We start from the raw sequence: 22,179 nt of genomic DNA, 5'->3' as shown, positions 1-22,179 counted from the left end.
ACCTGCTTGTGGAACATGCTGGCTAATCATCTATTCTCATGTGTATTATCTTTAAGCTCCTCATCTTCACCTTAAATCCCTCCATGGCCTTGTCCCCCCCTACCTCAGTGTCCCTTCCAGATGCACGTTCCTACACCAGCCTACTCCTCATTCATCACTCCGTCCAATCCACCATCGGTGGCTTCTTATTCAGCTGCTATGGAACTTTCTCCCCCATCACTTCTGCCTCGTTACTTCCTCCCCTGCCTTCAGAAGCCTCTTTGGCCATGACTTCCCCCGCCTCCCCTCCACCCCACCATTCCAAAACCCTCTTTTACCCTTTCTTCCTCCTTGTTGGGAGCTACTCTTGGTGTACTGCACTGTAAAGCAATCAGATGTCCCTGTGCACATGAAAGCACCACAGAAATGCAAGCTGTTGTATCACAATTAAGGTATTTGCCAGTGAGTAGAACAAGTTTCCAAGGAGCATTACTTTTCAGGGAGTGGTGCAGAAGTGACAAATGTTACATTGATATAGTAGACAGGTTTCATGGATTGGACTGTACTTCAGAAACCCACATTCGTTAATGATCATCCTGTGCTGACTTGTGTGAAATGGGTAGTCGTTTAGATAAGTTATTGGTGATGCAAATAGAGGCTAATGATTATGCAATACAGTTTCAGGAGTGAGCTTACTGAATAACTTACAAGTAGGAATGTTCTTCACTTAGTCAATCATTTGTTCATCTGTTCATACCACGTATTAAAACTAATTTTAATATACTAGCAAATCTCCTGTGGCACTACTCGTGGAAACTCAAGACAATATATGTGCTATTTTATAAGAATGGGAACGTTATACCATGTAATGCACATTGTATTGCTTATAAAATTATAGTCCTTGTCTTCAAATCCCTCCATGGCCTCGCCCCTCCCTATCTCAACAACCTCCTCCAGCCCTACAACCCTCACCTCTCTGCGCTCCTCCAATTCTGGCCTCTTGCACATCACTGATTTCCTTTGCCCCACCATTGGCAGCCGTGCCTTCAGCTGCCAAGGCCATAAGCTCTGGAATTCCTGGCGTGGAGCCTCACAGATGGGAGTACTGCTAGCCCTATTGCGTTGGATATCCATCCTTGAGCCATGATCCCATCTCACTGCACTCCATGCCGGGAGCATAGTCCTGCTGAATTACCCTCTGGGTTCACAGAGATAATCAAGAGGTTATTGCTGTTAAGTAAATACTGATTGAGTTCATGCAAATGTCAGTTAAGAGACTGCAAACATCTTGGCTCTGGTATTTTGTTTTCCTGAAGAGTTTCTTTGAACCTTTACACTTGTGACACAGAAAATGCAAGGGTGACACTTGAAATGTGACATATGAAATGTGTACTAGATATGCAATTTTAATATTACATAGAATTTACAGCACAGAAACAGGCCATTCAGCCCAACAGGTCTATTCCGGTGTTTATGCTCCACACAAGCCTCCTCCCACCCCTCTTCATCTAACCCTATCAGCATTACCATATATTCCTTTCTCCCTCATGTGTTGAGCTAGCTTCCCCTTAAATGCATCTATATATGTGCATGTGTTGATATTCCTCCACTGCAGAAGCACTGCCAACATATGCAAGCATTTAAATGAGTACATGCATGTAACTTGAATTGATGTAGGTTTGAACATTTCTGTCTGCCATGTGTTACGAGTCCTTTTCTGAAACACAGTAATGCTTTACTGATGGCCTCACTTGGCAGGCTCCAGGTTACTCATCATTCAACATTGTTGTTCTCAATGGTAAAAAAGAAATTGGGAAAAAAAACACTTCCCATTTGGTCATGTGAGGAGTCAGCCTCTCCTCGAGTTGTTGCACTCTTGACAATAAAGTATTGAGTTCACTGAACCCATCTCAACTCATATACAGCCTCATTTAGAAGCAAATCTAGCAGCTCTAAGGCAATTGTACAATAGCTCGCTGAGTTGACAAAACAAAATCTCCCAAGTTTGTTCTTGGCCAGTACACTGAAGTAAACCCTGGCTTGCCTCTTCAGTTCTGCACATCAGATCACTTTCATAACATCCAGTGAACAATTGCACTCTCATGAAGATTTAGATGGTCTGCAAACCTGTGACTTTAACATTGACACAGGGCTGTAAACGGCTGGGCTTGGTTGTGATGTCTCCTGCAGTTGAACAGCCAATCAACACCCAATGTCAAGGCATGCACATGAATAATAGCCACTTGGCCACAGTACCAGAAGGCAACCAAGACCCACTGAACCGTACCCCAGCGACAACTCAACGCCTTCGGGAGGCAAAAGCAAAAAAAATTGTCAAGGAAAAGAGAGGGGAAGAAAAACTGTTTTTTTTTAAAAATGACTAAAAACAAAAGTAGTTCTGAATTCTGCAACTGAACAAGAACCTCATGTGTGTGAAAATGTGGAATATTTCTAATTCCCACAACACACATGCGGTACAAACAATTCCATGAATTTAACAGTGTAGAAATTGGATGAGAAATTCAAGCACTGTGCACTCCTTAGATATCCATCGTATCTGTCTCACTTCATTGAGTGCAGTGCAATTACACAATTTCTTATTAAATGATTTAGTAAATGGAGGGGGGCAGGGGAAGGGGGAAGATACCCTTTGTACGCCACATGAAATGAAATCCTAAACATGAGTTTTATGAGTAAGTTTACGATTTTTATACTTTAATAGAAATGAATCTAAACACCAAAACCACTGTTGAATAAAATGTGCTACCCAGGTATTTTCCTTCTTCTGTTGCAACACTTCACCAAGACCTTGTCATAAAAATCAACTACTCTCATTCTGCAGCACCAAGGATGGGCGCTAGTTTCTTCAGAAGTTTATTAGTACATTTTTATGTCACTGGGTAAAACATCAAGCGCTATCTTTGGAAATCAGGAGACCATGCATACATGGTGACATGACCTTCAACTATCGAAAGTTAGAGAAAAAAAACCACAAGATTACTTCGCTGGATACAAAAAAGGAACACACGCCGACTGTGCAACTTTGCTCCAATGTTTTATGAGCCTTTACCAATCATTACTTAAGATAAAGGACTGACATTCTGGGAGAGGGCGAGAAAACAGAAACCTCAAAAAGATTCGTCGGTAAGATAAGTGCATTCCCCATCAAGAGTGGGCTATGAGAATTACAGATAATGCTGGAATTGGCTTCTCTCCCCACCCCAGGCAGTTGGAAAAAATTACGTTAAGTTGTTGCTCTTGCAAAAAAGACTTTTCTCACACAGCCTGCATCCACTATTGGTGTGTTATACTTGGGAGAGTCCACAGCAAAACTTACCACACGAGCACAAAGATTGCCAACAGCGCCAGCTGGAGGCAATTGCAATAAACCGAACCAACCAAAGCCACTCAGGTTGCAAAGGGAGATAGCTACCTTTTCAAATGGAATTTCTCGTGTGCATCTACTGAACAGGTGCTGACGAACCATTGAAAAAATAAGCAGGGCAATATATTTCAGTTATGGGAGCCAGGCCATGCAATTTGATTAGTGACTGATTTCTTTTCAGTTGCAACTCTTTTCTTTCCCCCCCATCGATCTCAAAGTGACTGCAATGCCAGCCCCAAACCTCACTATATAGTACCAGGAAGATGCAGCTATATATCTGGTAACACATCCTTTCCCCTCCCCCTTTTGATTTTTTTTTTGTTGGCAAGCCTTTCCTTTCTAAAAAAGAAAGGTTGTTATCCACCTACCTTGTGACTTTCCATGATATGTGCCATCTCCAAACCAAAAGGTTGGCCTGCTCCCAAGCATGGACAAACGTCACTGTGATACCGGCTGCCAGGATGTGAGTGGTTATGGACTGGGATGATTCTTGCCAGAGGGAAGTTCATCGCCTCTGCTTGGCACCTCAACAAGGCCAAGATCAAGAACTCACTGAGTAAAGGACTGCAGGCACACAACTGTGGCCAAGCATTCCATCATACTGTACAACAGGGGCTACACCTCATCACTCCACCTGTCTCTAATTTGTCATTCTACCAACAAAGGCACTTTAAGTACTAGACATCAGTTCTCCATTCCCACGCCTGCAGGAACAGTGAAAATGTAATTGACTATGGATTGGTGAAACAAATAAAATAATCCATTGGTGACACTGAATTTGAAAAAGGATCTTGATGCATCCCATTAAACTGGATTCTGCATATCCTGATTCACCTGGTTTATGAATCCACAAAATTCCCAAATTTTCCCATTATACCCCAAAGGACAATTTACATTTTCATTCAAAAAGCAAAACAATGTTTTCCATGGTGCACTTATACAAAGATTTTCTATAGATTACTATTGCTCAGGTCTATTTTATGACCAAAGTTTGTACTAAATCCCACTGCGCCCTTCACACAGGTGTTATACCAATCAGAAAATATACCCCACGCTCACCCCAGTTTGGTTTTCCATCAGTTTCTAATATTGGCAAGATGGCCATCCCAATAATTGCCCATAAAGTCTGGACCTTAAACATAGATCCCAGTGTTAAATTACAAACCTGCAAACATGTAATTTTGACAAGTAATGAATTCTATATTAAAATTAAATCATTCGATATGTACACCTGCAATTCTATTGCCAAATGTACGCAATCTCACCCTTACAATACACTGCTTAGATCATCATAGATTGAACTGCAGGAATACACCTTGCATTACCTCAACCCTTGACATCAGCCGGAGGGGTAAAGCTCCTCCATTGCTCAGTTAAAGGGAAAAATAAACCCTTGCATTTATAAACTGCATCATGTCATCGAAATATCTCAAAGTGAAGTCGTTTTTGTGAAGTGCAGTGATTGTTGTTATGTAGTTGGTAAAAGCAGTGTCTAATGGAGCCACACAGACTACAAAGGTCGCAGGGTCTTTCTATCCCTGGTGTGTGCTGAGTTAGCTGATCTCAAACAGGGCACTCCTGTTGACTTCAGTGCTAGTAAGTTAGGGAGGGGGTAAAAAAAATCATTGGGGATTTCTACGCAGTGACTCTTACTGGAAAGTGTCCATTTGTGAACTTCAGGTGAGGACACGGTCGGGATTAGATGCGATACCCCAGTGAATAAATAGCCCACTGAAGCTCACTGCATGGGCTAACACATGAAGATTGGGCACTTGGACCTGGTTCTGGAGGGTGGCCTGTGCTTGTGTAGTGATACCCCACCTGTGCTTGTGTAGTGATACCCCAGCATGAGGATGAAAGGTCATCGAACTGAAACGTTAACAGTTTCTCTCTCCGCAGATGCTGCCTGACCTGAGTGTTTCCCAGCACTTTCTGTTTTTATCACAGTATGAGACGATGACCTTCAGGAGAAGGAAGCAAGTTGAAGAAAGAAAAAAAAACTGAAAAGTTAACTTTTTAAAGGACAGCAGAATTTTTGCAATCTATGATGTAATAATCCCAGAAGTCTTTCCACCTCAATCTCTGAGGTTTTCATAAGCAATCCCATTGAAACCTCAATACTTCACCAAAATGTTTTCAAAATTATAAAAAGAGGATAAATCACGAAATATTGTCTCCATTAGTTGTCACATCGATAACAAGGGGGCATAGACTGAGAATTATCACTGGAAAGACAAAGGGGGAAGTTAGAAGAATTATTTTTCGCACGGGGTTACACATGGCCTTACCGCAAGTGACTATGGAAAAGAAAAGGGTTACATCATTTAAAAAAGGAACTGGATAAGTATTTGAAAAGAAAGAATATAAAAAGATACAGGGGAAAAAGGCAGAGAAATGGGACTAGAGGAGATAGTTCCAATTGAAGAGCTAGCACTGGCACAGGGGCAGTGGGCCAAATGGCTTCCTTTTATGCTGTAATTTCTATGATAATCAAATCAGACATCATGACCAAGGTCACTGAAAATCCATAGGCATTGATTTTGCCTGAAGAACGTAGATTTTTCCAAGATTTAAATAAAAATCTGCAATTGGACATTGACAGCTAAGATACCAAATTACAATCCAGTTCATTCTTGCTGAGGCTCTGAGCATCCTCAGTTTACACTGAACTCATCACCTGATCACACGAGTCAATTTGAAGCGAGGGTGCAGGGCTGTAAGTGCCCAGCAGACTGCAACAAAGCAGTAAGCTCACCATCATGTCTTGTCTGTCTCGCCACTTCATTCTGGTAACTGGATCTACGTTGGGCTGATTATTTTCTGATTTGGTGCAGGATTTATATTGAATTGAAGAATCATTCTTCGTTTTTTCTGCTCTAACCTCTCTATGTGTTTCGCTAGCTGTTTTGAATGAGAAAGTTTTTTTAAACTGAAGTTTCAACTCTGTGGTTCTAGTTTGACCACCGTCTTGTACTGGTCCATTGCAGACAACCACCGTAGTAAAATCAAGTCCTGCAAAGTGAAAGTGCAGATATGTTTCTGGACAAGATTTATGAGTTTGCAGCAGTAGAGAAACACTCAGCTGAGGGCTGCAAGTTAAAATCTGAGCATTTCCTATCTGTGCTTTTTTTTAAAAAAAAAAGGAGTACAAAACCAGTATTGTACAACATGTGGGCCCAGCATGGTTCAGTTCTACTGCCATTAGATACTTTCAGAAATGTATGTTAAAGTTCTGAACCGCAACAAACTAAACTAAGCCTCAAGTTATGCTACACATCAAAGCCAAATACAATCCCTATCCGTGAATACTTCCTAATCCAATATCCAAGGCTACTGAGTTTTGCTTTTTGTGAAGAAACATATGGAATCACAGAATGCGAACCCCAAAACACCAGCAAAGAATCCTGGGCTGGGAACGTTCTCCGAGCTGATCCTGCACTGCAGCCGGAACTTCACTGGAAGTGTAGCGGAAACCCTGTTGCTGCACATAAACAGGGTTTCCGCCAAACTTCCGGTGAAGTCAGGGTAGCAGAGCAGGAGCACCTCCAAGATAATAAAAAAATGGAATTATACCTATTCAGTCACTGTAAACCAATTGCCCTGCTGGTATCCTTCCCACAATTTTAGTAAAGCAGAAGGATTTTAACATATCACAGGAAGCACTTTTAGAATATAACAGTACTTATTTTTTTTCTTCAGTTTGTGCTTTGGTTGGTCAGTCAGTAGAAGTGGAATGCTCTTCCACATCAACATCAAGCACTCTCAGGCCAGATGCAGACAGTCAAGGTGCTGAATAAAGCTCTTTCTGCTGTGTCTCAACAATATGATAGAACCTGAAGCTCCAAGAAGGGTATCCCCAACAGATACCAGGTAACATTTCCATTTCTCACACCTGCGAGGCTTCTTAAAAAAGGATGCCAATTAGTTCAGGTGTTGTGGATTCACAACCAAACTGGATTGAGACTGCCCAAACATTTTGTGTAGAACCCTTACAAGTAGCACAGAGATAAGACTTCTAACCAATCAGTCTGGGTTGGATTTGAACTCATGTGTACTACATACATTGGAACGCATCAATCAAATCACTTTAGTGACATAGGGTGAAACCTCTGTCCCAGTCTTAAAAAAAACTTCCAGCGCACACTACATATTAGACTTGATTCAATCAAGGCAAAATTTAACAATTAATTTGAAACCATCATGTACCACTCTCAGAAATAATCAAATCATGAAGACACATTACGGGGTGAAGGTCAAGGTGGGGAACAGGCTATCAAACATAACACCGATGCATTTAGGGGAAGCTAGGTAAACACGAGGGAGAAAGGAATAGAAGGTTATGCTGATAGGGTTAGATGAAGAAGGGTGGGAGGAGGCTCATGTGAAGAATAAACACTGGTATAGACCAGTTGGGCCGAATGGCCTTTTTCTGTGCAGTAAATTCTATGTAATTCTATGTAATATATCATCCAATTTCCCTCAACTCTCAATGCACCAACTCACACTGGGCTGTGGTACCACTGAGGGTGGCAGCTTTCTAGTCCGTAACCCAAGTGACTCTCTCTTATGCATGAGGGGATCTGAGAGGAATTTAAGATTTTTCCCCCCTTATTGGCCCTGGGTTTTCCTGGGTTTTTTTGCCTCTCCTGGCAGATTACATACCTAAGGGGGTTAGGAAGGGACTAGTCATGATGCTCCTTGCGTCAAGTGTGGGGCAGGCTTGATGGACCGGTTGGTCTTTTCCTGCCCGGCATTTTTATATGTTTCAAGCAAGTGTCAGTGGCTCATTGAGGTGAGGGAAGGCATCCATCCGAAACTCTAATGTAACATCACACCAACACCTGGCACAAGTCACTGAACAGCAATCAGGAGGAGGAACCCTGTGCAATTTTTCTCCTCCTTACACTGGGGGTGCTGAGACCAGCTACACCATCCCTCAAACAGCTGAGATGGGCTAACTTTCCAGAGATGGAAGCTGGGACCTCCCTAGTCTTTATGGCTTTGTGTCACACGATGCAAAGCATTTGAGCCAACAGAAAAGCAGATATCAATTTAAGCCATCAGAAAAGCAGATATCAATCTATTATTTTCTATCTGTGTAACTTCCTTATTCCTGCAATCAATTCACTGGAAAATTAAGTAATTTTGAACCATTCGAAAATTTATTTCTATCCTTGACGATAATGCCAGGCCATCTCCTCCAACATTACTGCATTGTTACTCATTCCTCCCATTTTATGGATATACACACAGGCAAACAATCCCTTATCTCACCTATATACAGATTTCAAATAACCATTTACAACTAATATGATTACTATCTTGCTTATGTCACAAAACCCTGTAGATTAGGAATCTAAACATTCAAGTATTTTAAATAACTTTAGGCCAAAAATAAAAATACCAATATATATGATAGGCAATTAGAAGCAAGTTATGAGACTAATTCAAATATTATCTGTAAGCTCACAACAGTGGCATATTGTGTACTTTTGTAAACAATTTTACAACACCAAGTTATAGTCCAGCAATTTTATTTTAAATTCACAAGCTTTCGGAGATTTTCTCCTTCCTCAGGCAAATGTTTCAAGATCTCGAAACATTTGCCTGAGGAAGGAGAAAATCTCCGAAAGCTTGTGAATTTAAAATAAAATTGCTGGACTATAACTTGGTGTTGTAAAATTGTTTACAATTGTCAACCCCAGTCCATCACCGGCATCTCCACATATTGTGTACAGTATTTATAGTGAATAGGTGTTTATTTTCTGCATAAAGACCCACTAATTCTGTTTGCATGGCAAGAGACAGCACTAATGTGGTTGAAAAAGAATAAAGCCAATTAGTTCAAATATGACAGTTACTTTAAACAGGTCAATTAACTTCAGGTCAGTGTATTGTAATTTTCTTTTAGCTGATTAGTGACAAATTCTTTAAAAGCTGTAGTTCCCTGCACAATTGATAGCTTCATGTTACAAATCAAGATAGAGATGCCTCTGCAGCAAATTGCATAAAACCATAAACAACTTTGTAACTTATTCCTATCCACTCACCAAGCATTTCAACTAGGGAACCCACTATTATTAATATAACATAACACCTACTATTGGTTTAAATAGGTTTGAAAGTGCTGCACAGAACTGCACTGGTAGCTCAACAAAGGCAGTGTGCAAATGAGCCATAGACCAGGTTCAATTCCTAGCTTGTGCTGATGTAGCCGATCTTAGCCAGGATGATGGTAGGAATGCAATAATTGGCCTCACTGCCCCAGTATCCTGGAGAGGGGGGGGGGAAGAGGGAGGAGAAAATCGTCCAGTAACCTCTGCTGGAAAGTGCGTCCAGGATCAGACTCAGCTGCAATGCCCCCCCACCATAATCAAACAACATGGCCATTTGGAATAGGTACCAGAGAATCACCAGTGCCCCAGTAGGAGTCAACACCTTCAGCAGAGAAAACTACCAAAATAAGTGCAGCTCTGCATTAAAATGAAGGTACTAAAATAAAACATTTCTCTGTCTGAAATTGAGTTTGAAAATGCCCGAGAAGAAAGCAGCTCCCAAGAAGGGCGCCAAGAAATCTGTGAATAAAGCACCAGCAAAGGGCAGCAAGAAGTGGAGACAGTCGAGGAAGGAGAGTTACTCCATCCACATCGACAAAGTGATGAAGCAGGTTCACCCCGACACCGGCATCTCCTCCAAGGCCGTGAGCATCATGGGCTCCTTTGTGAACGATATATTCGAGTGCATCAGGGGTGAGGCTTTCTGCCTGGCCCATTACAACAAGCGTCGCACCATCAGCTTGCGGGAGTTCCAGACCGCCGTGTGCCCGCTGCTGCCCGGGGAGCTGGCCAAGTATGCCGTGTCGGAAGGGACAAAAGGTGGTGGTGACCAAGTACATCAGCTCCAAGTAAAACTCCACAATGTACTCAATGTTAATGTACTGAAAAATCACCTAAAGCATTAGAACCCAGTCAGTATTATCCAACTAGAAAGGGAAATGGGATTAGAATAGATAGTAGTCGAAGAGACAGCACGTCACTGGTGTAAATGGCCAAATGCTGCCTCCTTCTGTACTGTAATTTCCATGATTCTACATTTTCCTCTGCAGGAATGTTTCCCAGATCCCCTACCTCCAAGACTGAATTTACCTTAAAAAAAACTTCAATTCAGTCAGCATGTAGCTTCTGTAATGGGTAGTTATAGGTTTGAACCTCACTATGGGGAAAGGGCAGGGGAATGGGACTAATTGGATAGCTCTTGCAAACAGCCGGCACAGGCATGATGGGCCAAATGGCCTCCTCCTGTGTAGTATCATTCCATGGTTCTATGAGGGAAAGAACAGGAAAAATGAACTAGAGTAGACAATGTGGAGCTGGTACCAGCAGAGTCACGATGGGCCTCCTTCTGTACTTAAATGTCTGTGATTCCTCACTCCTAGTTCCCCAGTGATGATAACTCTAGTCACAGATGGTGTCAGCCCAGCAATGGAATTTGTATGTGATCGTACCTTCGGTTTAAAAACAATGATAGCTTGTTGAATAGTAAAATTATTCCTTTCATACAGATTCTATTGTATTATCATCTCTTCATGGCCTCCTTCTGTGCTGTATGATTCCAAAGTATACGTCATTGGTGCTGACCATCTAACACAAGAGCGTCATAAGAATGAGTTATTACAGCCTCCATGCACGTGCCTTATTTCATTCCCAGTGTGTATTGCACATACAACGTTAGTTTGAATTTTATTAAGTGATTTTTGAGCAAGAGGATCTGAATAACATACAGGGTGACATCATTCTGAAATAAATTTTCTAAAAATTGTAAACACATGTTAAAATAAATAAGAAATAAGGAGAACAGGTGGCTTCTGAAAAATTAATCCACTCTTGTACCCATGGTTTAAAAAGTGTCACTGGTGCTTGTATATATCCCAAGCTATATCAAACGCAAATTAAGACACATAACTAAAATCAATATGCATCTGCTAATCAATGAATTATAAAGAAACTTGAATTATCCATTTTTGGATGGTGATACACAGTAAATTGCGATCGCTATGTATATTGCATACTTATGCACCTGACCCATCCACTATGTAGGAAGTGTCCATAGATCATATTGCAGACAGCCGACCCTTCCTAACAGCACTGTGGGAGAACCATCACCACACGGACTGCAGTGGTTCAAGAAGGCGGCTCACCACCACCTTCTCGAGGGCAACTAGGGATGGGCAATAAATGCCGGCCTTGCCAGCGACGCCCACATCCCGTGAACGAATAAAAAAAATGTACTGACAATAGAGCCCAGTAAAAGGCATTGGGGGAAAGCAGAGGATGCATTTATTTCAAAATTGTATTCTGTGCAGTTACCTCCCAAACGGCCTCTGTACTAGTGTCTAAAAAGTTTTTTTTATAAATTAGATTTTGTTTGTTTTGCTTTGTAAGTTTCACATGTTGCGTTTTGATACATTTTACTGAATGGCAAATTATTTTAAACAATTTGCCATCCTTGTGTCACGAGCTCGCCACGTGTTTGAACTGGGAGAATGACTTTTTACTTGAACTTTTAACCCAACACAAACGGAAAATGGCGAAATACAAGAGTCGTCTTAGAATATAGACATACCCCTCCCTCCGCCCCGACAGATACACGGGATTACCCGTAAGACACGGCAGTTCATGCAAGACTTTGCAACAAAGATGCAATAAATCTCTTTGTGGCCTTTGATTGATAAATTGTAACGTAGCACGTAGCACGTACATTGTACAGATCAAGGAAACCGAAAGCTTTCGGAAACGTTCAAAATATACAGCACGGGGATCAGACGGAATATCACACATAAACATACACATATCTATGGAACGTGGTTTTGTAGGCGTGACCAGTTTATCATCTCCAATCAATTTATCTTCAATATTCCAGCGCAGAATATATAAAAAAGAATCCTAACAAACAAGTTACATGCTAAAAATAAATAAAAGTAACACTTTTACATTCTGCAATTATTACAGTATTTATTTTAGATTTATATTTCGGTTGCACTGGGTTATGACAAGGGGGAGAAAAGAGATCTGACGAATATTTCAATTTTAAACTTGCAAGTATTTTGAAGGAATTATTTGTGCAACAAGTGGGAACACCCGGGGTTAGGACCCAGGGGGCGTCGGTAGCCCCCGGGCTGAGGTTCACATGGGCGGGGTTGTCCAGAGACACATGTCCTTCAATCCCTGGGACTGATCCCAGCAGGACAGCAAGAAGCACAAAATGTGTAAAACTTTCCTCTTAAGGGACTCCCTAAAGCGGCTTTCAACCAGCCTTTGTCGCCCTGGGGGGACTTTCCACCACAGAGCTTATCCAGCTGTTGATAGCGTTTAACCTGGAAGGAATGCAGGAAAATTCAACTTTTATTTATTTTTTTAAAAATCGAAGATAACCAAGAACGTGGAGAATTAGGGGTTGTACGCAAGTGGCCATCTTTTGCACAAGTGTGTAGAGTCCCTTTACTGATCTTCCATGCGCTGTGGGTAAAAGGCTACACTTTTATATCCTCGTGTACAGTTGGGGAATAGTCTCTAATTCCTGGATCTGCGCTGTGGACGTTCTGTTAGGGATTTACAGAAGGTCACTTCTAAAGAAGTTGATAACCCAAATGCCAAGAGTCGAAAATATTTCAGTAAATGTTTAAAAAAATCTTAAATAAATCCAACCGACCTATCAAATTTAGAAAAAAAAACACTGCAATATTTATATGTACAATTTTAAATTCCCCCCATAATCAATTAAATTAGAATTTAAAACTCAGCAATTTCACTACATAATCCTTAGATTAAAGCCTATAAACAGGTTGGGTTTTTTTTGGGGGGGGGAGGTTTGTACACATCGTGCTCCCTGGATCCGATTTTGTTCCCCAAACATCTGGCTGAAATTAATGTCCATTGTGGTAAAGGATGGGGCAACCGTGAAGTTGGAAATTGTTAAATAATGATCATAAGGCAGCAAATTGTTCGTTTCTACCACAAAAAAAACGCCAGCCAGCTGTTTTGAGAATGTGGGAACTCAATTGAGAACACTTTTTAAAGTATGCCCGCTAACTCATAACGCGATTGGTTCTCCTGTATGTTTCTTGCCGATAAGGTACAATCATTCTGAAAAGCACGGCGGGGGGAGGAGGGGGGGGACTTTCACAAGTCAGCTTCACATCCTCTCCCACTCAACGGCCGCTCCTGGTAATTGCAGGATTTGAGAGGCTGGGAACACTTGTGCCAAGCACCGGGGATCTACACTGATCATCCTGTTGATGTTTTAAGGGATGACTGCTCTTTCATTCTTGCCGAAGCTGATGCCGTTCATTCCAGTCATCTTCGAGATGATCCAAGCTAACAGCGTGTTTGATGCTTTTCTTTCAACCACAATAAATATTTTTTGAGGGTGAAAGAGAAACAAGCATCTGAAACTATCAACACTCTCATCCTCAAGTCAAAAACTAAAATAAACCAATTCCACCCTGAAATATTAAAACACGTTCACAGTTACTGTGTTCCAAACTTGTCTAAACATTTACCTGAGGAAGGAGGAAGTCTCCGAAAGCTTGTGAATTTAAAATAAAATTGCTGGACTATAACTTGGTGTTGTAAAATTGTTTACAATTGTCAACCCCAGTCCATCACCGGCATCTCCACATCATGTCTGGTGGGGACAGGGGTGGTTTAACATTAACCCCTGGGCAGCATGTTAAATTGAAACCCACGCCACATTGCCACTGGAGACAGACAGCTATTTCATTCTAAATGACGTTGTGATAAATGTTTCTTTTATACAGAAGGCGAAATAGAAACAAAACTCATGTGCTTGGTTAAAAAATGGATTTACTTAAAAATAAAGTCTCTTCTGCCACAAAATCCATGTTCTATTGGGACTAGTTGGATAGTTCTTTTAAAGGGCCCGCACAAGCACCGTGGGCCAAATGGCCACCTTCATAGAATCATACAGCACAGGAGGCCATTTGACCCAAGGTGCTTGTGCGGGCCCTTTAAAAGAACTATCCAACTAGTCCCAACCACCCAGTTCTTTCCCCATAGCCCTACAAATTTTTGCTTTTCAAGTATATTTTTCTCTTTTGAAAGTTAAACCTCGCTAACATTATTCATTGTCAAAAGTGTGAAACTTTTTAAACTGAGGGGGAAATCAGTCGGGGGGGGGGGAGGGGGAAAGTTTCTGTGAAGATTTTAGAAGTTGTTTCTGATGTAAAAGCTCCCGGTCGAATGGTATCACGTCACTTTTGTCCCGAATATTTCCATCAATTGTTAGAGGTAGTTTACACGCTGGTAATCCGAGCTCCTCCCGACATGTGATGACTGAAAGGTCCTCTCGTCAATTAATTCAAACACACTCTTCGCTTTATCAAGAGTCTCAATGCAATCCCCATCTGTAAACAAACGCGAAACACTGGGAGAGACGCGTAAAACATGAAACATTTCAGCGCCTGTGACCTGACCAAATAAGATGTGATTTTTTTTTTAAATTAAATATCCTCTTTAAAATAAGTCATTTTAATCCCGTGAACCGGCCAGTCAAGTAAGTTTATTAAATATGTATATCAGTGCAATTTTCAATGCCCAGGACAGAAGGCTTTATGCGATTCAAATTCCTGTTTCATTCCAATATATTTGTTGTATGTGCACCTTCCTCAGTATTTATACCTTGGCCAGTTAAAGAAAGGAAAGGGAGCAATATAAATTAGTGACAAATTATGTATTTTTGAATTGAAATAAATTCTGATCATTTTACATTTGAAATGGGATCAGTTTTAACAAAGTTGATTTCAAATTAAAACTTTTTTATACCTGTCCCAAAAGTTTTATCCAGCTCCGACCTCTCTGGCGTTTTCATTAATGTAACTCCCAGTCACCAAGGAATCCAGCGGAAAATCAATTGAGCTCGCACATCTAATTATATGTTTTCCCTCCAACCTGCAGTTTAATTCACTCCAAAGTTCATTTATGCAATATTCCAAAGAGGATTAAGATGCGTTTTTTAAAAGGTCATCCTTTTATTTCTCAGCTCGCACGGTTAGATATGATCGGAGCCAATTTTTGTTAAATCTTCAAGGGAACTGATTTTGTCACAAGGAAATCTAGAGCCGAGTTCAGGATGAAAAGAATTCCAACTGTAGGACTTGGCCTGAAGTGGACATCATTTCTATTTAGCAAAATGGTTCCAAAACGACTGGAATAATATACAATGTATCCAGTAAGTGGCTAAGTTTATTAAATATGTAAATCAGTGCAATTTTCGATGCCAAAGGACAGAAGGCTTTATGGAATTCAAATTCCTGTTTCACTCCAATATATTTATTGGAAATGCACCTTCCTCAGTATTGTATCCAGTTATACAAGGCGGATGCTTTGAAACATTGTTGCCTTTATTCGTATTGTTGCAAAATTATCGTCTTACATTTGTGTCTGACGTATTCATAAAAATACAGAGAACCAGACAAATCTCGAGACCAATTACATTTTGTATCATACAAAGAGGTGATTTCCGCATGGCTGTAAAGACATTAACAGTTTGGGCAGCTGGATACAATAAAACCCGAGTTTAGGAACAATGTTGTCAGAAATTAAATTTTTTTAAAAGTAATGTTTTGTTCCAAAAATAAACTCATTCCAATGTTTTTCTTTACTAAAGGGCTCTGTAAAACTCTATCCACCATATTTTATTCACCTACACGGTTATGCCATTGTCCTTCAAAAACAAAGAAATCTACTAATTATTGAAGGTGAATTTTAATATATAAATCTCCAACTAAAGGAGGCCAAAAATATGAATTCCAAGAGTAGCAAGAACAGTTGCATGTATGAATGAGATTAATATTGCTTCTATATGGATAATCTTTAAAAACTGCCAGGCAATTTACACCACATTACTGTGAGGATCATTACATAAAGACTATTTTCTATTTTACATGTGCAAATGATCTGGGTGTGTCCCTTTTGCAGCCAGAACTTGGCATGTTGTATTGAATGTCCCTGACACGAGCTGACACACGACCGAATACGAACCAATGTCTGTACTATTTGCTTAACACCGCAACTATCAGCTCGCCGAGACCCATTCAAGTCTCAAAACCTAAACCTTATTTACATAGTTTCAGAAAGAACGATTGACAAAAACAAAAAAAAAGATGCAAAAAAAATACCATTTTGTCACGAATATTTAGTTTCTTCAAGTTATTTTTGAATCCTACATGCGACTGTATTAACTCCTGTTCATGATACAACACAGCTCTTCCCATTCGGCCGGGATCAGCATTCCCCCCCCCCCCCCCCTATAAGTCCTTCTGAAGGTAAAGGAGGGTTTCACTCACCTCGGTTTTGGTTATGCGATGTCTTGCTAGTTTGACGACGGCGAAATTGCCCTTTCCTAAAGTGCGCTCTATATCATAAAAACCCACCCGGACGGGACCCCGATGCAATTTGCTCGGACAATCCGCCATGACCATGCTGGGAGCCGGTATAAGGCAACTACACACATATACACACACACACCACAAACACACACAGGCAAAAAAAAATTAAGTTAATTTTTCTTAAAAAGGAAAAAAAAACACTGGATCGAGCCAGGTGATATCAGGGTAAATTGAAAGGAGGAGGGGGAAGAAAAAAAAAGGGGGGGAAGGGAAGCTGACTAGTCAACCCCGATCTAGGAGACAACAAAAGGAAAAATAAAGCTACAAGGTCCCGGTCGTTGCAGGAGGCATCATGTTATCCTGGCTGACGCATATTGACGTAAAAACTCCAGGGTAATATGTGCAGAAGGCGGGGTCTGAAGCCTTCTCACTACCCTGCGAATTTGTCTCTATGGCAACCCTATCCACCTTTTACGTCAGAAGCAGCCACTTCTATTCTCGAGGTTGTCAATCTGAAGTCTAAATACTGCCACAGTGCTGCTTAAAATGTGCTCACAGGATCCATCCTGCAAAAGGGAGTTTCTTGTCTGCCTTTTATTTGCAGCCTCTTTCTGTTTTTTGACCAGAAACAAAAATGTGCCGACACAGACGAAAAAAAAATAAAAGGAGTTGGAGACTTTCATCTTTTGTTTCAAAGTAACTTGCTTGTTACAAAGTCCTCCTGCTGGATCACGTGGCGGTGTGTTGGATGGGTTTTAATGATTTACAACAGCGAGTAACCTCAAAATCCAGAGTCAAACAGTTCCACACACACAAAAAAAAAATTGAATGCACATGGTGAAGAGGTGGCAGTGATAGTTGGGGCTGGGAATCTTGTCTAGGCTGCATTGCCCTTTGTCTTACTGACCTTGGCTGTGTATCTTTTTTCACGTGGAAACTTAAAAAAAAGGCAATCATAGCCGATCAGATCAATAAAACCTGGTGGCTGGATTAGAATCGCTTTTTTTTTGCCTATGGATACAATGTAAATACAGCCTAATGGACCTGCCAATAGAATGCTTCATTTAAGAGGGCAGTGCAGTGGAGAGCTGATTAAATCAACTCCATTGTGCCAAAAATGTTTAATTTAAATGAACAGACTGAAAGGCATCTTCAGATAAGCTGGGTTAAACCAAAAAAAATGACCTTAATAAGAGATTTGATCTCAAAGAGTTTATCATTCTCTTTTTTGATTGCAGGTAATAACATGTCTCATGTACACAACTTAATAAAACAAATGAAAGAATTTTATTGAATTGTGCAAAACACACACACTTTCTCACAGCATAATACAACACAAAATCCATGTTATATTGTAGGTTACAGGGAGATACATATACCGAGGTTCTAACAAAAGAGAAATATTTCCTCTGGTTGCTAAAATGAGACTAACTGGGCATTCATTTCATTACTGCCTGGCACTTCTGTGCACAAAATGGCTGCCACGTTCATCTGCACAACAATAACTGCACTTTATAGTAATTCAGTGTATGTGAAGAGCTTTGGGATGTTTTTGAGAGGTGAGATACAGTGCAAGTTCTTCCTTTGTGTTAGCAACATCATTAACTTAGTGGGAAGATTTCCTATGTTCACTATTTCTAATAAAACCGTAAATGCATTCTAAAGCAACACGTTTATGATTTCACTTGACATAACCATTAGAGAACATCTTCCTGGTAGGTTTATGATGTTGCTAACGCAGAGGAAAATACCCGCAGTTATGTGCATTTGGATGGTAATATTCACTGACAGGGCTGTGACCATTCCTTGTAAGAGGGCTGTGGTGAGCCGGTGAGTGGGTGGGGAGGGGTGTGGAACAGTAGGCACATGAGGTGCTTGGTTTGTGTGGTGCATGGTCTCTGTGGAAGTTGTGGGGAATGGGGGTGCTGGGAACCAAGATTCTTTTGGCTCTGGGGCATCACGGGGAGAGGTTTCTGTGGGAGAAAGCACAGAGAGTCCTTGCTCAGATCAGTACACATTTACAGTACAGGTAATAGTGGACAGATAGAATCATAGAATAGAATCATAGAATGGTTACAGCACAAAAGGAGGCCATGCGGCCCATCGAGCCCATGCCGGCTCTTTGTAAGAGCAATCCAGTTAGTCCCATTCCCCCGCTCTTTCCCCATAGCCCTGCAGATCTAAAATAGTTTGAGGGGAAATCTAACTTTTGAACTGACCTAGCAGCCGGACCCATCTAAATATTTTGTTCTGAATATAGCTTCCAATGTAAAACCACAGCAGACATAACTGGTCTGAGGCTATCTTTATCTTCACTATTTGAGATCTTGCAGCAAAGACCTATGTAAAGCAGTGTATGGCAACAGGACTTTCATTGGTCCAGCAAGAAATTTGTCTTGAGTTAGAGCCTTTAACATTTGGGAGATGTTAGGAGTGAGATTTATCATTAAAAAATTTTGACAGATTGCAAGCCCATTTTATAGAAAACTGTTTATTTTTTAAAGTTGGTTATATCTTTAATCAAAATGAATGAGTTTTACTCTGAATATATGAGACATAGTAGATCTGCCTTTAAGTACATAAATTTATTTCCTTCATACAGCCGAGTTTAAAAATCCTTCAAGCCACCTTCCCAATTATGTCATTAGCAAGTTCTAGAAATGGATTGCAGTGAAATCTTAGGGCAGTTGACCAAATGCTGATATATTGCGTGATATAATTTTAAAAATATGTGAGAGACTTAAGGTATTTTCAGTGAGATTGCGAGAACAGTTCTGAAACAGTGGGACTGTTTATTAGAGTGGTATAGCTGCTTAAAGTTATATCCTGCGTTTTTGCAACTTTGTCTAGACATGTCAATTTATACTCATCCACCACACTCTCTTTAAAGTCAGCATTAAAGAGCACATCCCAATATAAGGGAGTTAAGAATTATGATTAACTTTGACATCCATATGTTAGTGATGTGACGTGGTGATTGAAAGCAGTGTACGGTGGAGGGGCTGGATGGGGCTAGGTTCATTCCCTAGCTTGGCACATGGCAAGTTCCCAATTTTGGCTGTGCTGTCAAGACATTGATAGTGAGCAGATCCTGGATCTTTACCTACAGGAAAAGCAGAATATTGAAGAAGAGTCATCCTCCTGCACACTTCCCAGGGAGAGGAGTACAACAGCATTGGCTTAGACCTCAGAGGAGGTGGTCTGTCTGTTCTCTCAGCCAGGGACTGGTGTGTGGTCCAAGGAGACACAACAAAAGGAGGAGAAAATAAAATGAATAGCAAGCAGAGAAAACTTCCCCACTATAGCCCCAGCTATTTTCATTCTTTTTTCAGGAAAAAAAAGTTGGCTGAGAAATCAATGCTTCTGACATCATTAGAGGATTTAGCTGGGAGTTGCAACTCATCCCAGTAGTGTGATGCAGTTGAATTAATGTCAGAAGAGATGGTCATTAATTTAGGAGATGTTGTCATTAATTTAATGATGTTATTATTTCAACTGCGCAGATTAATTCATCTCCCTCATATATCTCCTTCAAGCCAGCTGCCCAATTACTGTACCAGTATTTAATGTTTAAATGAAATATTAAAAAATACAAACAGAAAAACTCAAAATAATATTCAGGTTAAACACCTGATTAATTCGGGTTAGGTCTGCGTCAAAAATAGCGGTTTTCGGTATTGGTGTGTGGCAATGGCGGGACATGCTTTTTTAAGGTGAGTAAAACTTTTATCCTAGGATGCTGCTCTACACTTGCCATCAGTCCAACCAGTATCATTTATGTGTGAATGCAAATGTTCTCGAGGAGCCCTCTGATATAGAGTGCATAGACCTGCTAACTAAAGTAGCATGGTTCAGTAGATCATGTTGAAATAGTTGATCTCAGACAGGGCAGGACCAGGAGTGCTGCAATGGGCCTCAGTTACATATTCCTATCTTGACCCCCCCCCCACCCCCAGCACATACTTTTGATGAGGACAGGATTGGCTATGGCTGTGAGACCCCTATCCATGGTTGAATTGCCTGCCAATACTCACTATTTAGGCTAACACATGGCCAAGGTAGCACTGGTGCCCATGGGACCATATCCCAGCATGAGTTAAAATAAAATGTGAAAATCAGTGGGGGAGGGGGTGGAAATTACTATAGAAATCCATAAACACAATGGTGTAAATGTTCAGAGACTCTCCTCCTGGCTTGGAGTCTCGCTCGAATACTGGAATATCAGAGTTGCCACAAATCAGGCACGCTGTTCAAATTCTCCAATCTGCACTCTCATAACGCAAGACTCTGCGTCAGGATTGGGGTCTCCAAAAAGTTACCCCATTGTTTCTAGAATTACACACCACCTGCATGTGTTCTGAATGGAAGTCTTTGCTATTAAGGTACATGTGTGCGCTCAGGAGGCATATGCTGACTGGCTACCTTCAGTAGCAGCCAGGACATTGGGAAGGTAAATAAGTCCTGATTAGTTCCCTGTTGCTGCTAAAGAGATCTTGGAAGGGTCACTTCCTGAGCCAAGCAATAGTGAATTGAGAAATGACGCTGCTGGCAAGGATTTATGTGTCTGGGGGTTTTGAAATGTAGTAATAGGAGAGAAGTTGGAAGAAGTCGCTACCATCAATAGCACTGGCTCTGTACGATCCATTCCAAATTGTTTTTTAGCTCCTCAGACAACAACAATAACAACAACTTGCATTTATGTAGCACTTTTAACGTAGTAAAACGTCCCAAGGCGGTTCACAAGAGTGTTATCAAACAAAATTGAATCTAAATCTCTATAAACTGTGTATGTCAGACCAGTGTCTATAAATCCTGTGAGTGACTGCTTCTTCAGAACACTGGATGCACTTACACACTGTCCGTTCAGGAACGGACAAACAGTGTTACAGAAAAGTAGCAATGCTTTTTAATTGGGAATCTTGCAATTCTAATTACAGAATCAAGGCATAATATACATGCAAGAAAGCAATAAGAGAAAAGAGGAATCCATGAAATACCTATGTCTGGGAATAGCATGTTAGTAGAAACAGATACCACAAATAACAGCATCAGTGTATGTAGCTTCATGGGTGGTTTTGCTTTAGAACATGTTTAATGTCCTTGGCCCAGAGATAGAGGAGCCATGTACACCAGGCGCAAAGTTGTGCTGTCCGTCACTCCACAGCAGTTGTATACACAATATTGGATGACGGGGGCTGGGATTTTGAATGGTCTCTGAAGTGCCCAGAAAGAATGTTGAGAGCAAGAGGCACACACCAAAAAATGTCTTTGTATTTCAATTGCAACTTTGGCATGCAATGTGGCAGAGTTGTTCATTTACTTACATATAAGGCGCAGCATATGAAAGTTATGTTACTGTGTGGCACACTAAACAGTGACATACACTGCACAAGACAAACCAGACAGATGC

General features: G+C 40.9%; 1 protein-coding gene across 2 annotated transcripts in view; it reads right to left on the bottom strand.

Moving 5' to 3' along the window:
* LOC137301464 (serine/threonine-protein kinase SIK2-like) overlaps positions 1 to 17,157 on the bottom strand; it is a 116,616-nt gene extending 99,459 nt beyond the window's left edge. The window contains exon 1 of one of the 2 annotated variants that reach the window (XM_067970970.1): positions 16,728 to 17,157. In XM_067970970.1, the coding sequence (XP_067827071.1) occupies positions 16,728 to 16,862 (135 nt within the window). In that variant the 5' untranslated portion in view covers positions 16,863 to 17,157. The remainder of the gene's footprint in view (positions 1 to 16,727) is intronic. The other variant, XM_067970969.1, reaches the window with a different exon arrangement.
* Positions 17,158 to 22,179: the final 5,022 nt, after the last annotated feature.

This window comes from Heptranchias perlo, chromosome 33 (genome assembly GCF_035084215.1).
Source record: "Heptranchias perlo isolate sHepPer1 chromosome 33, sHepPer1.hap1, whole genome shotgun sequence".
Classification (NCBI taxonomy): Eukaryota; Metazoa; Chordata; class Chondrichthyes; order Hexanchiformes; family Hexanchidae; genus Heptranchias; species Heptranchias perlo.
The sequence above is the reverse complement of the archived record's forward strand: the minus strand, read 5'-3'. Positions and strand labels throughout refer to the sequence as shown.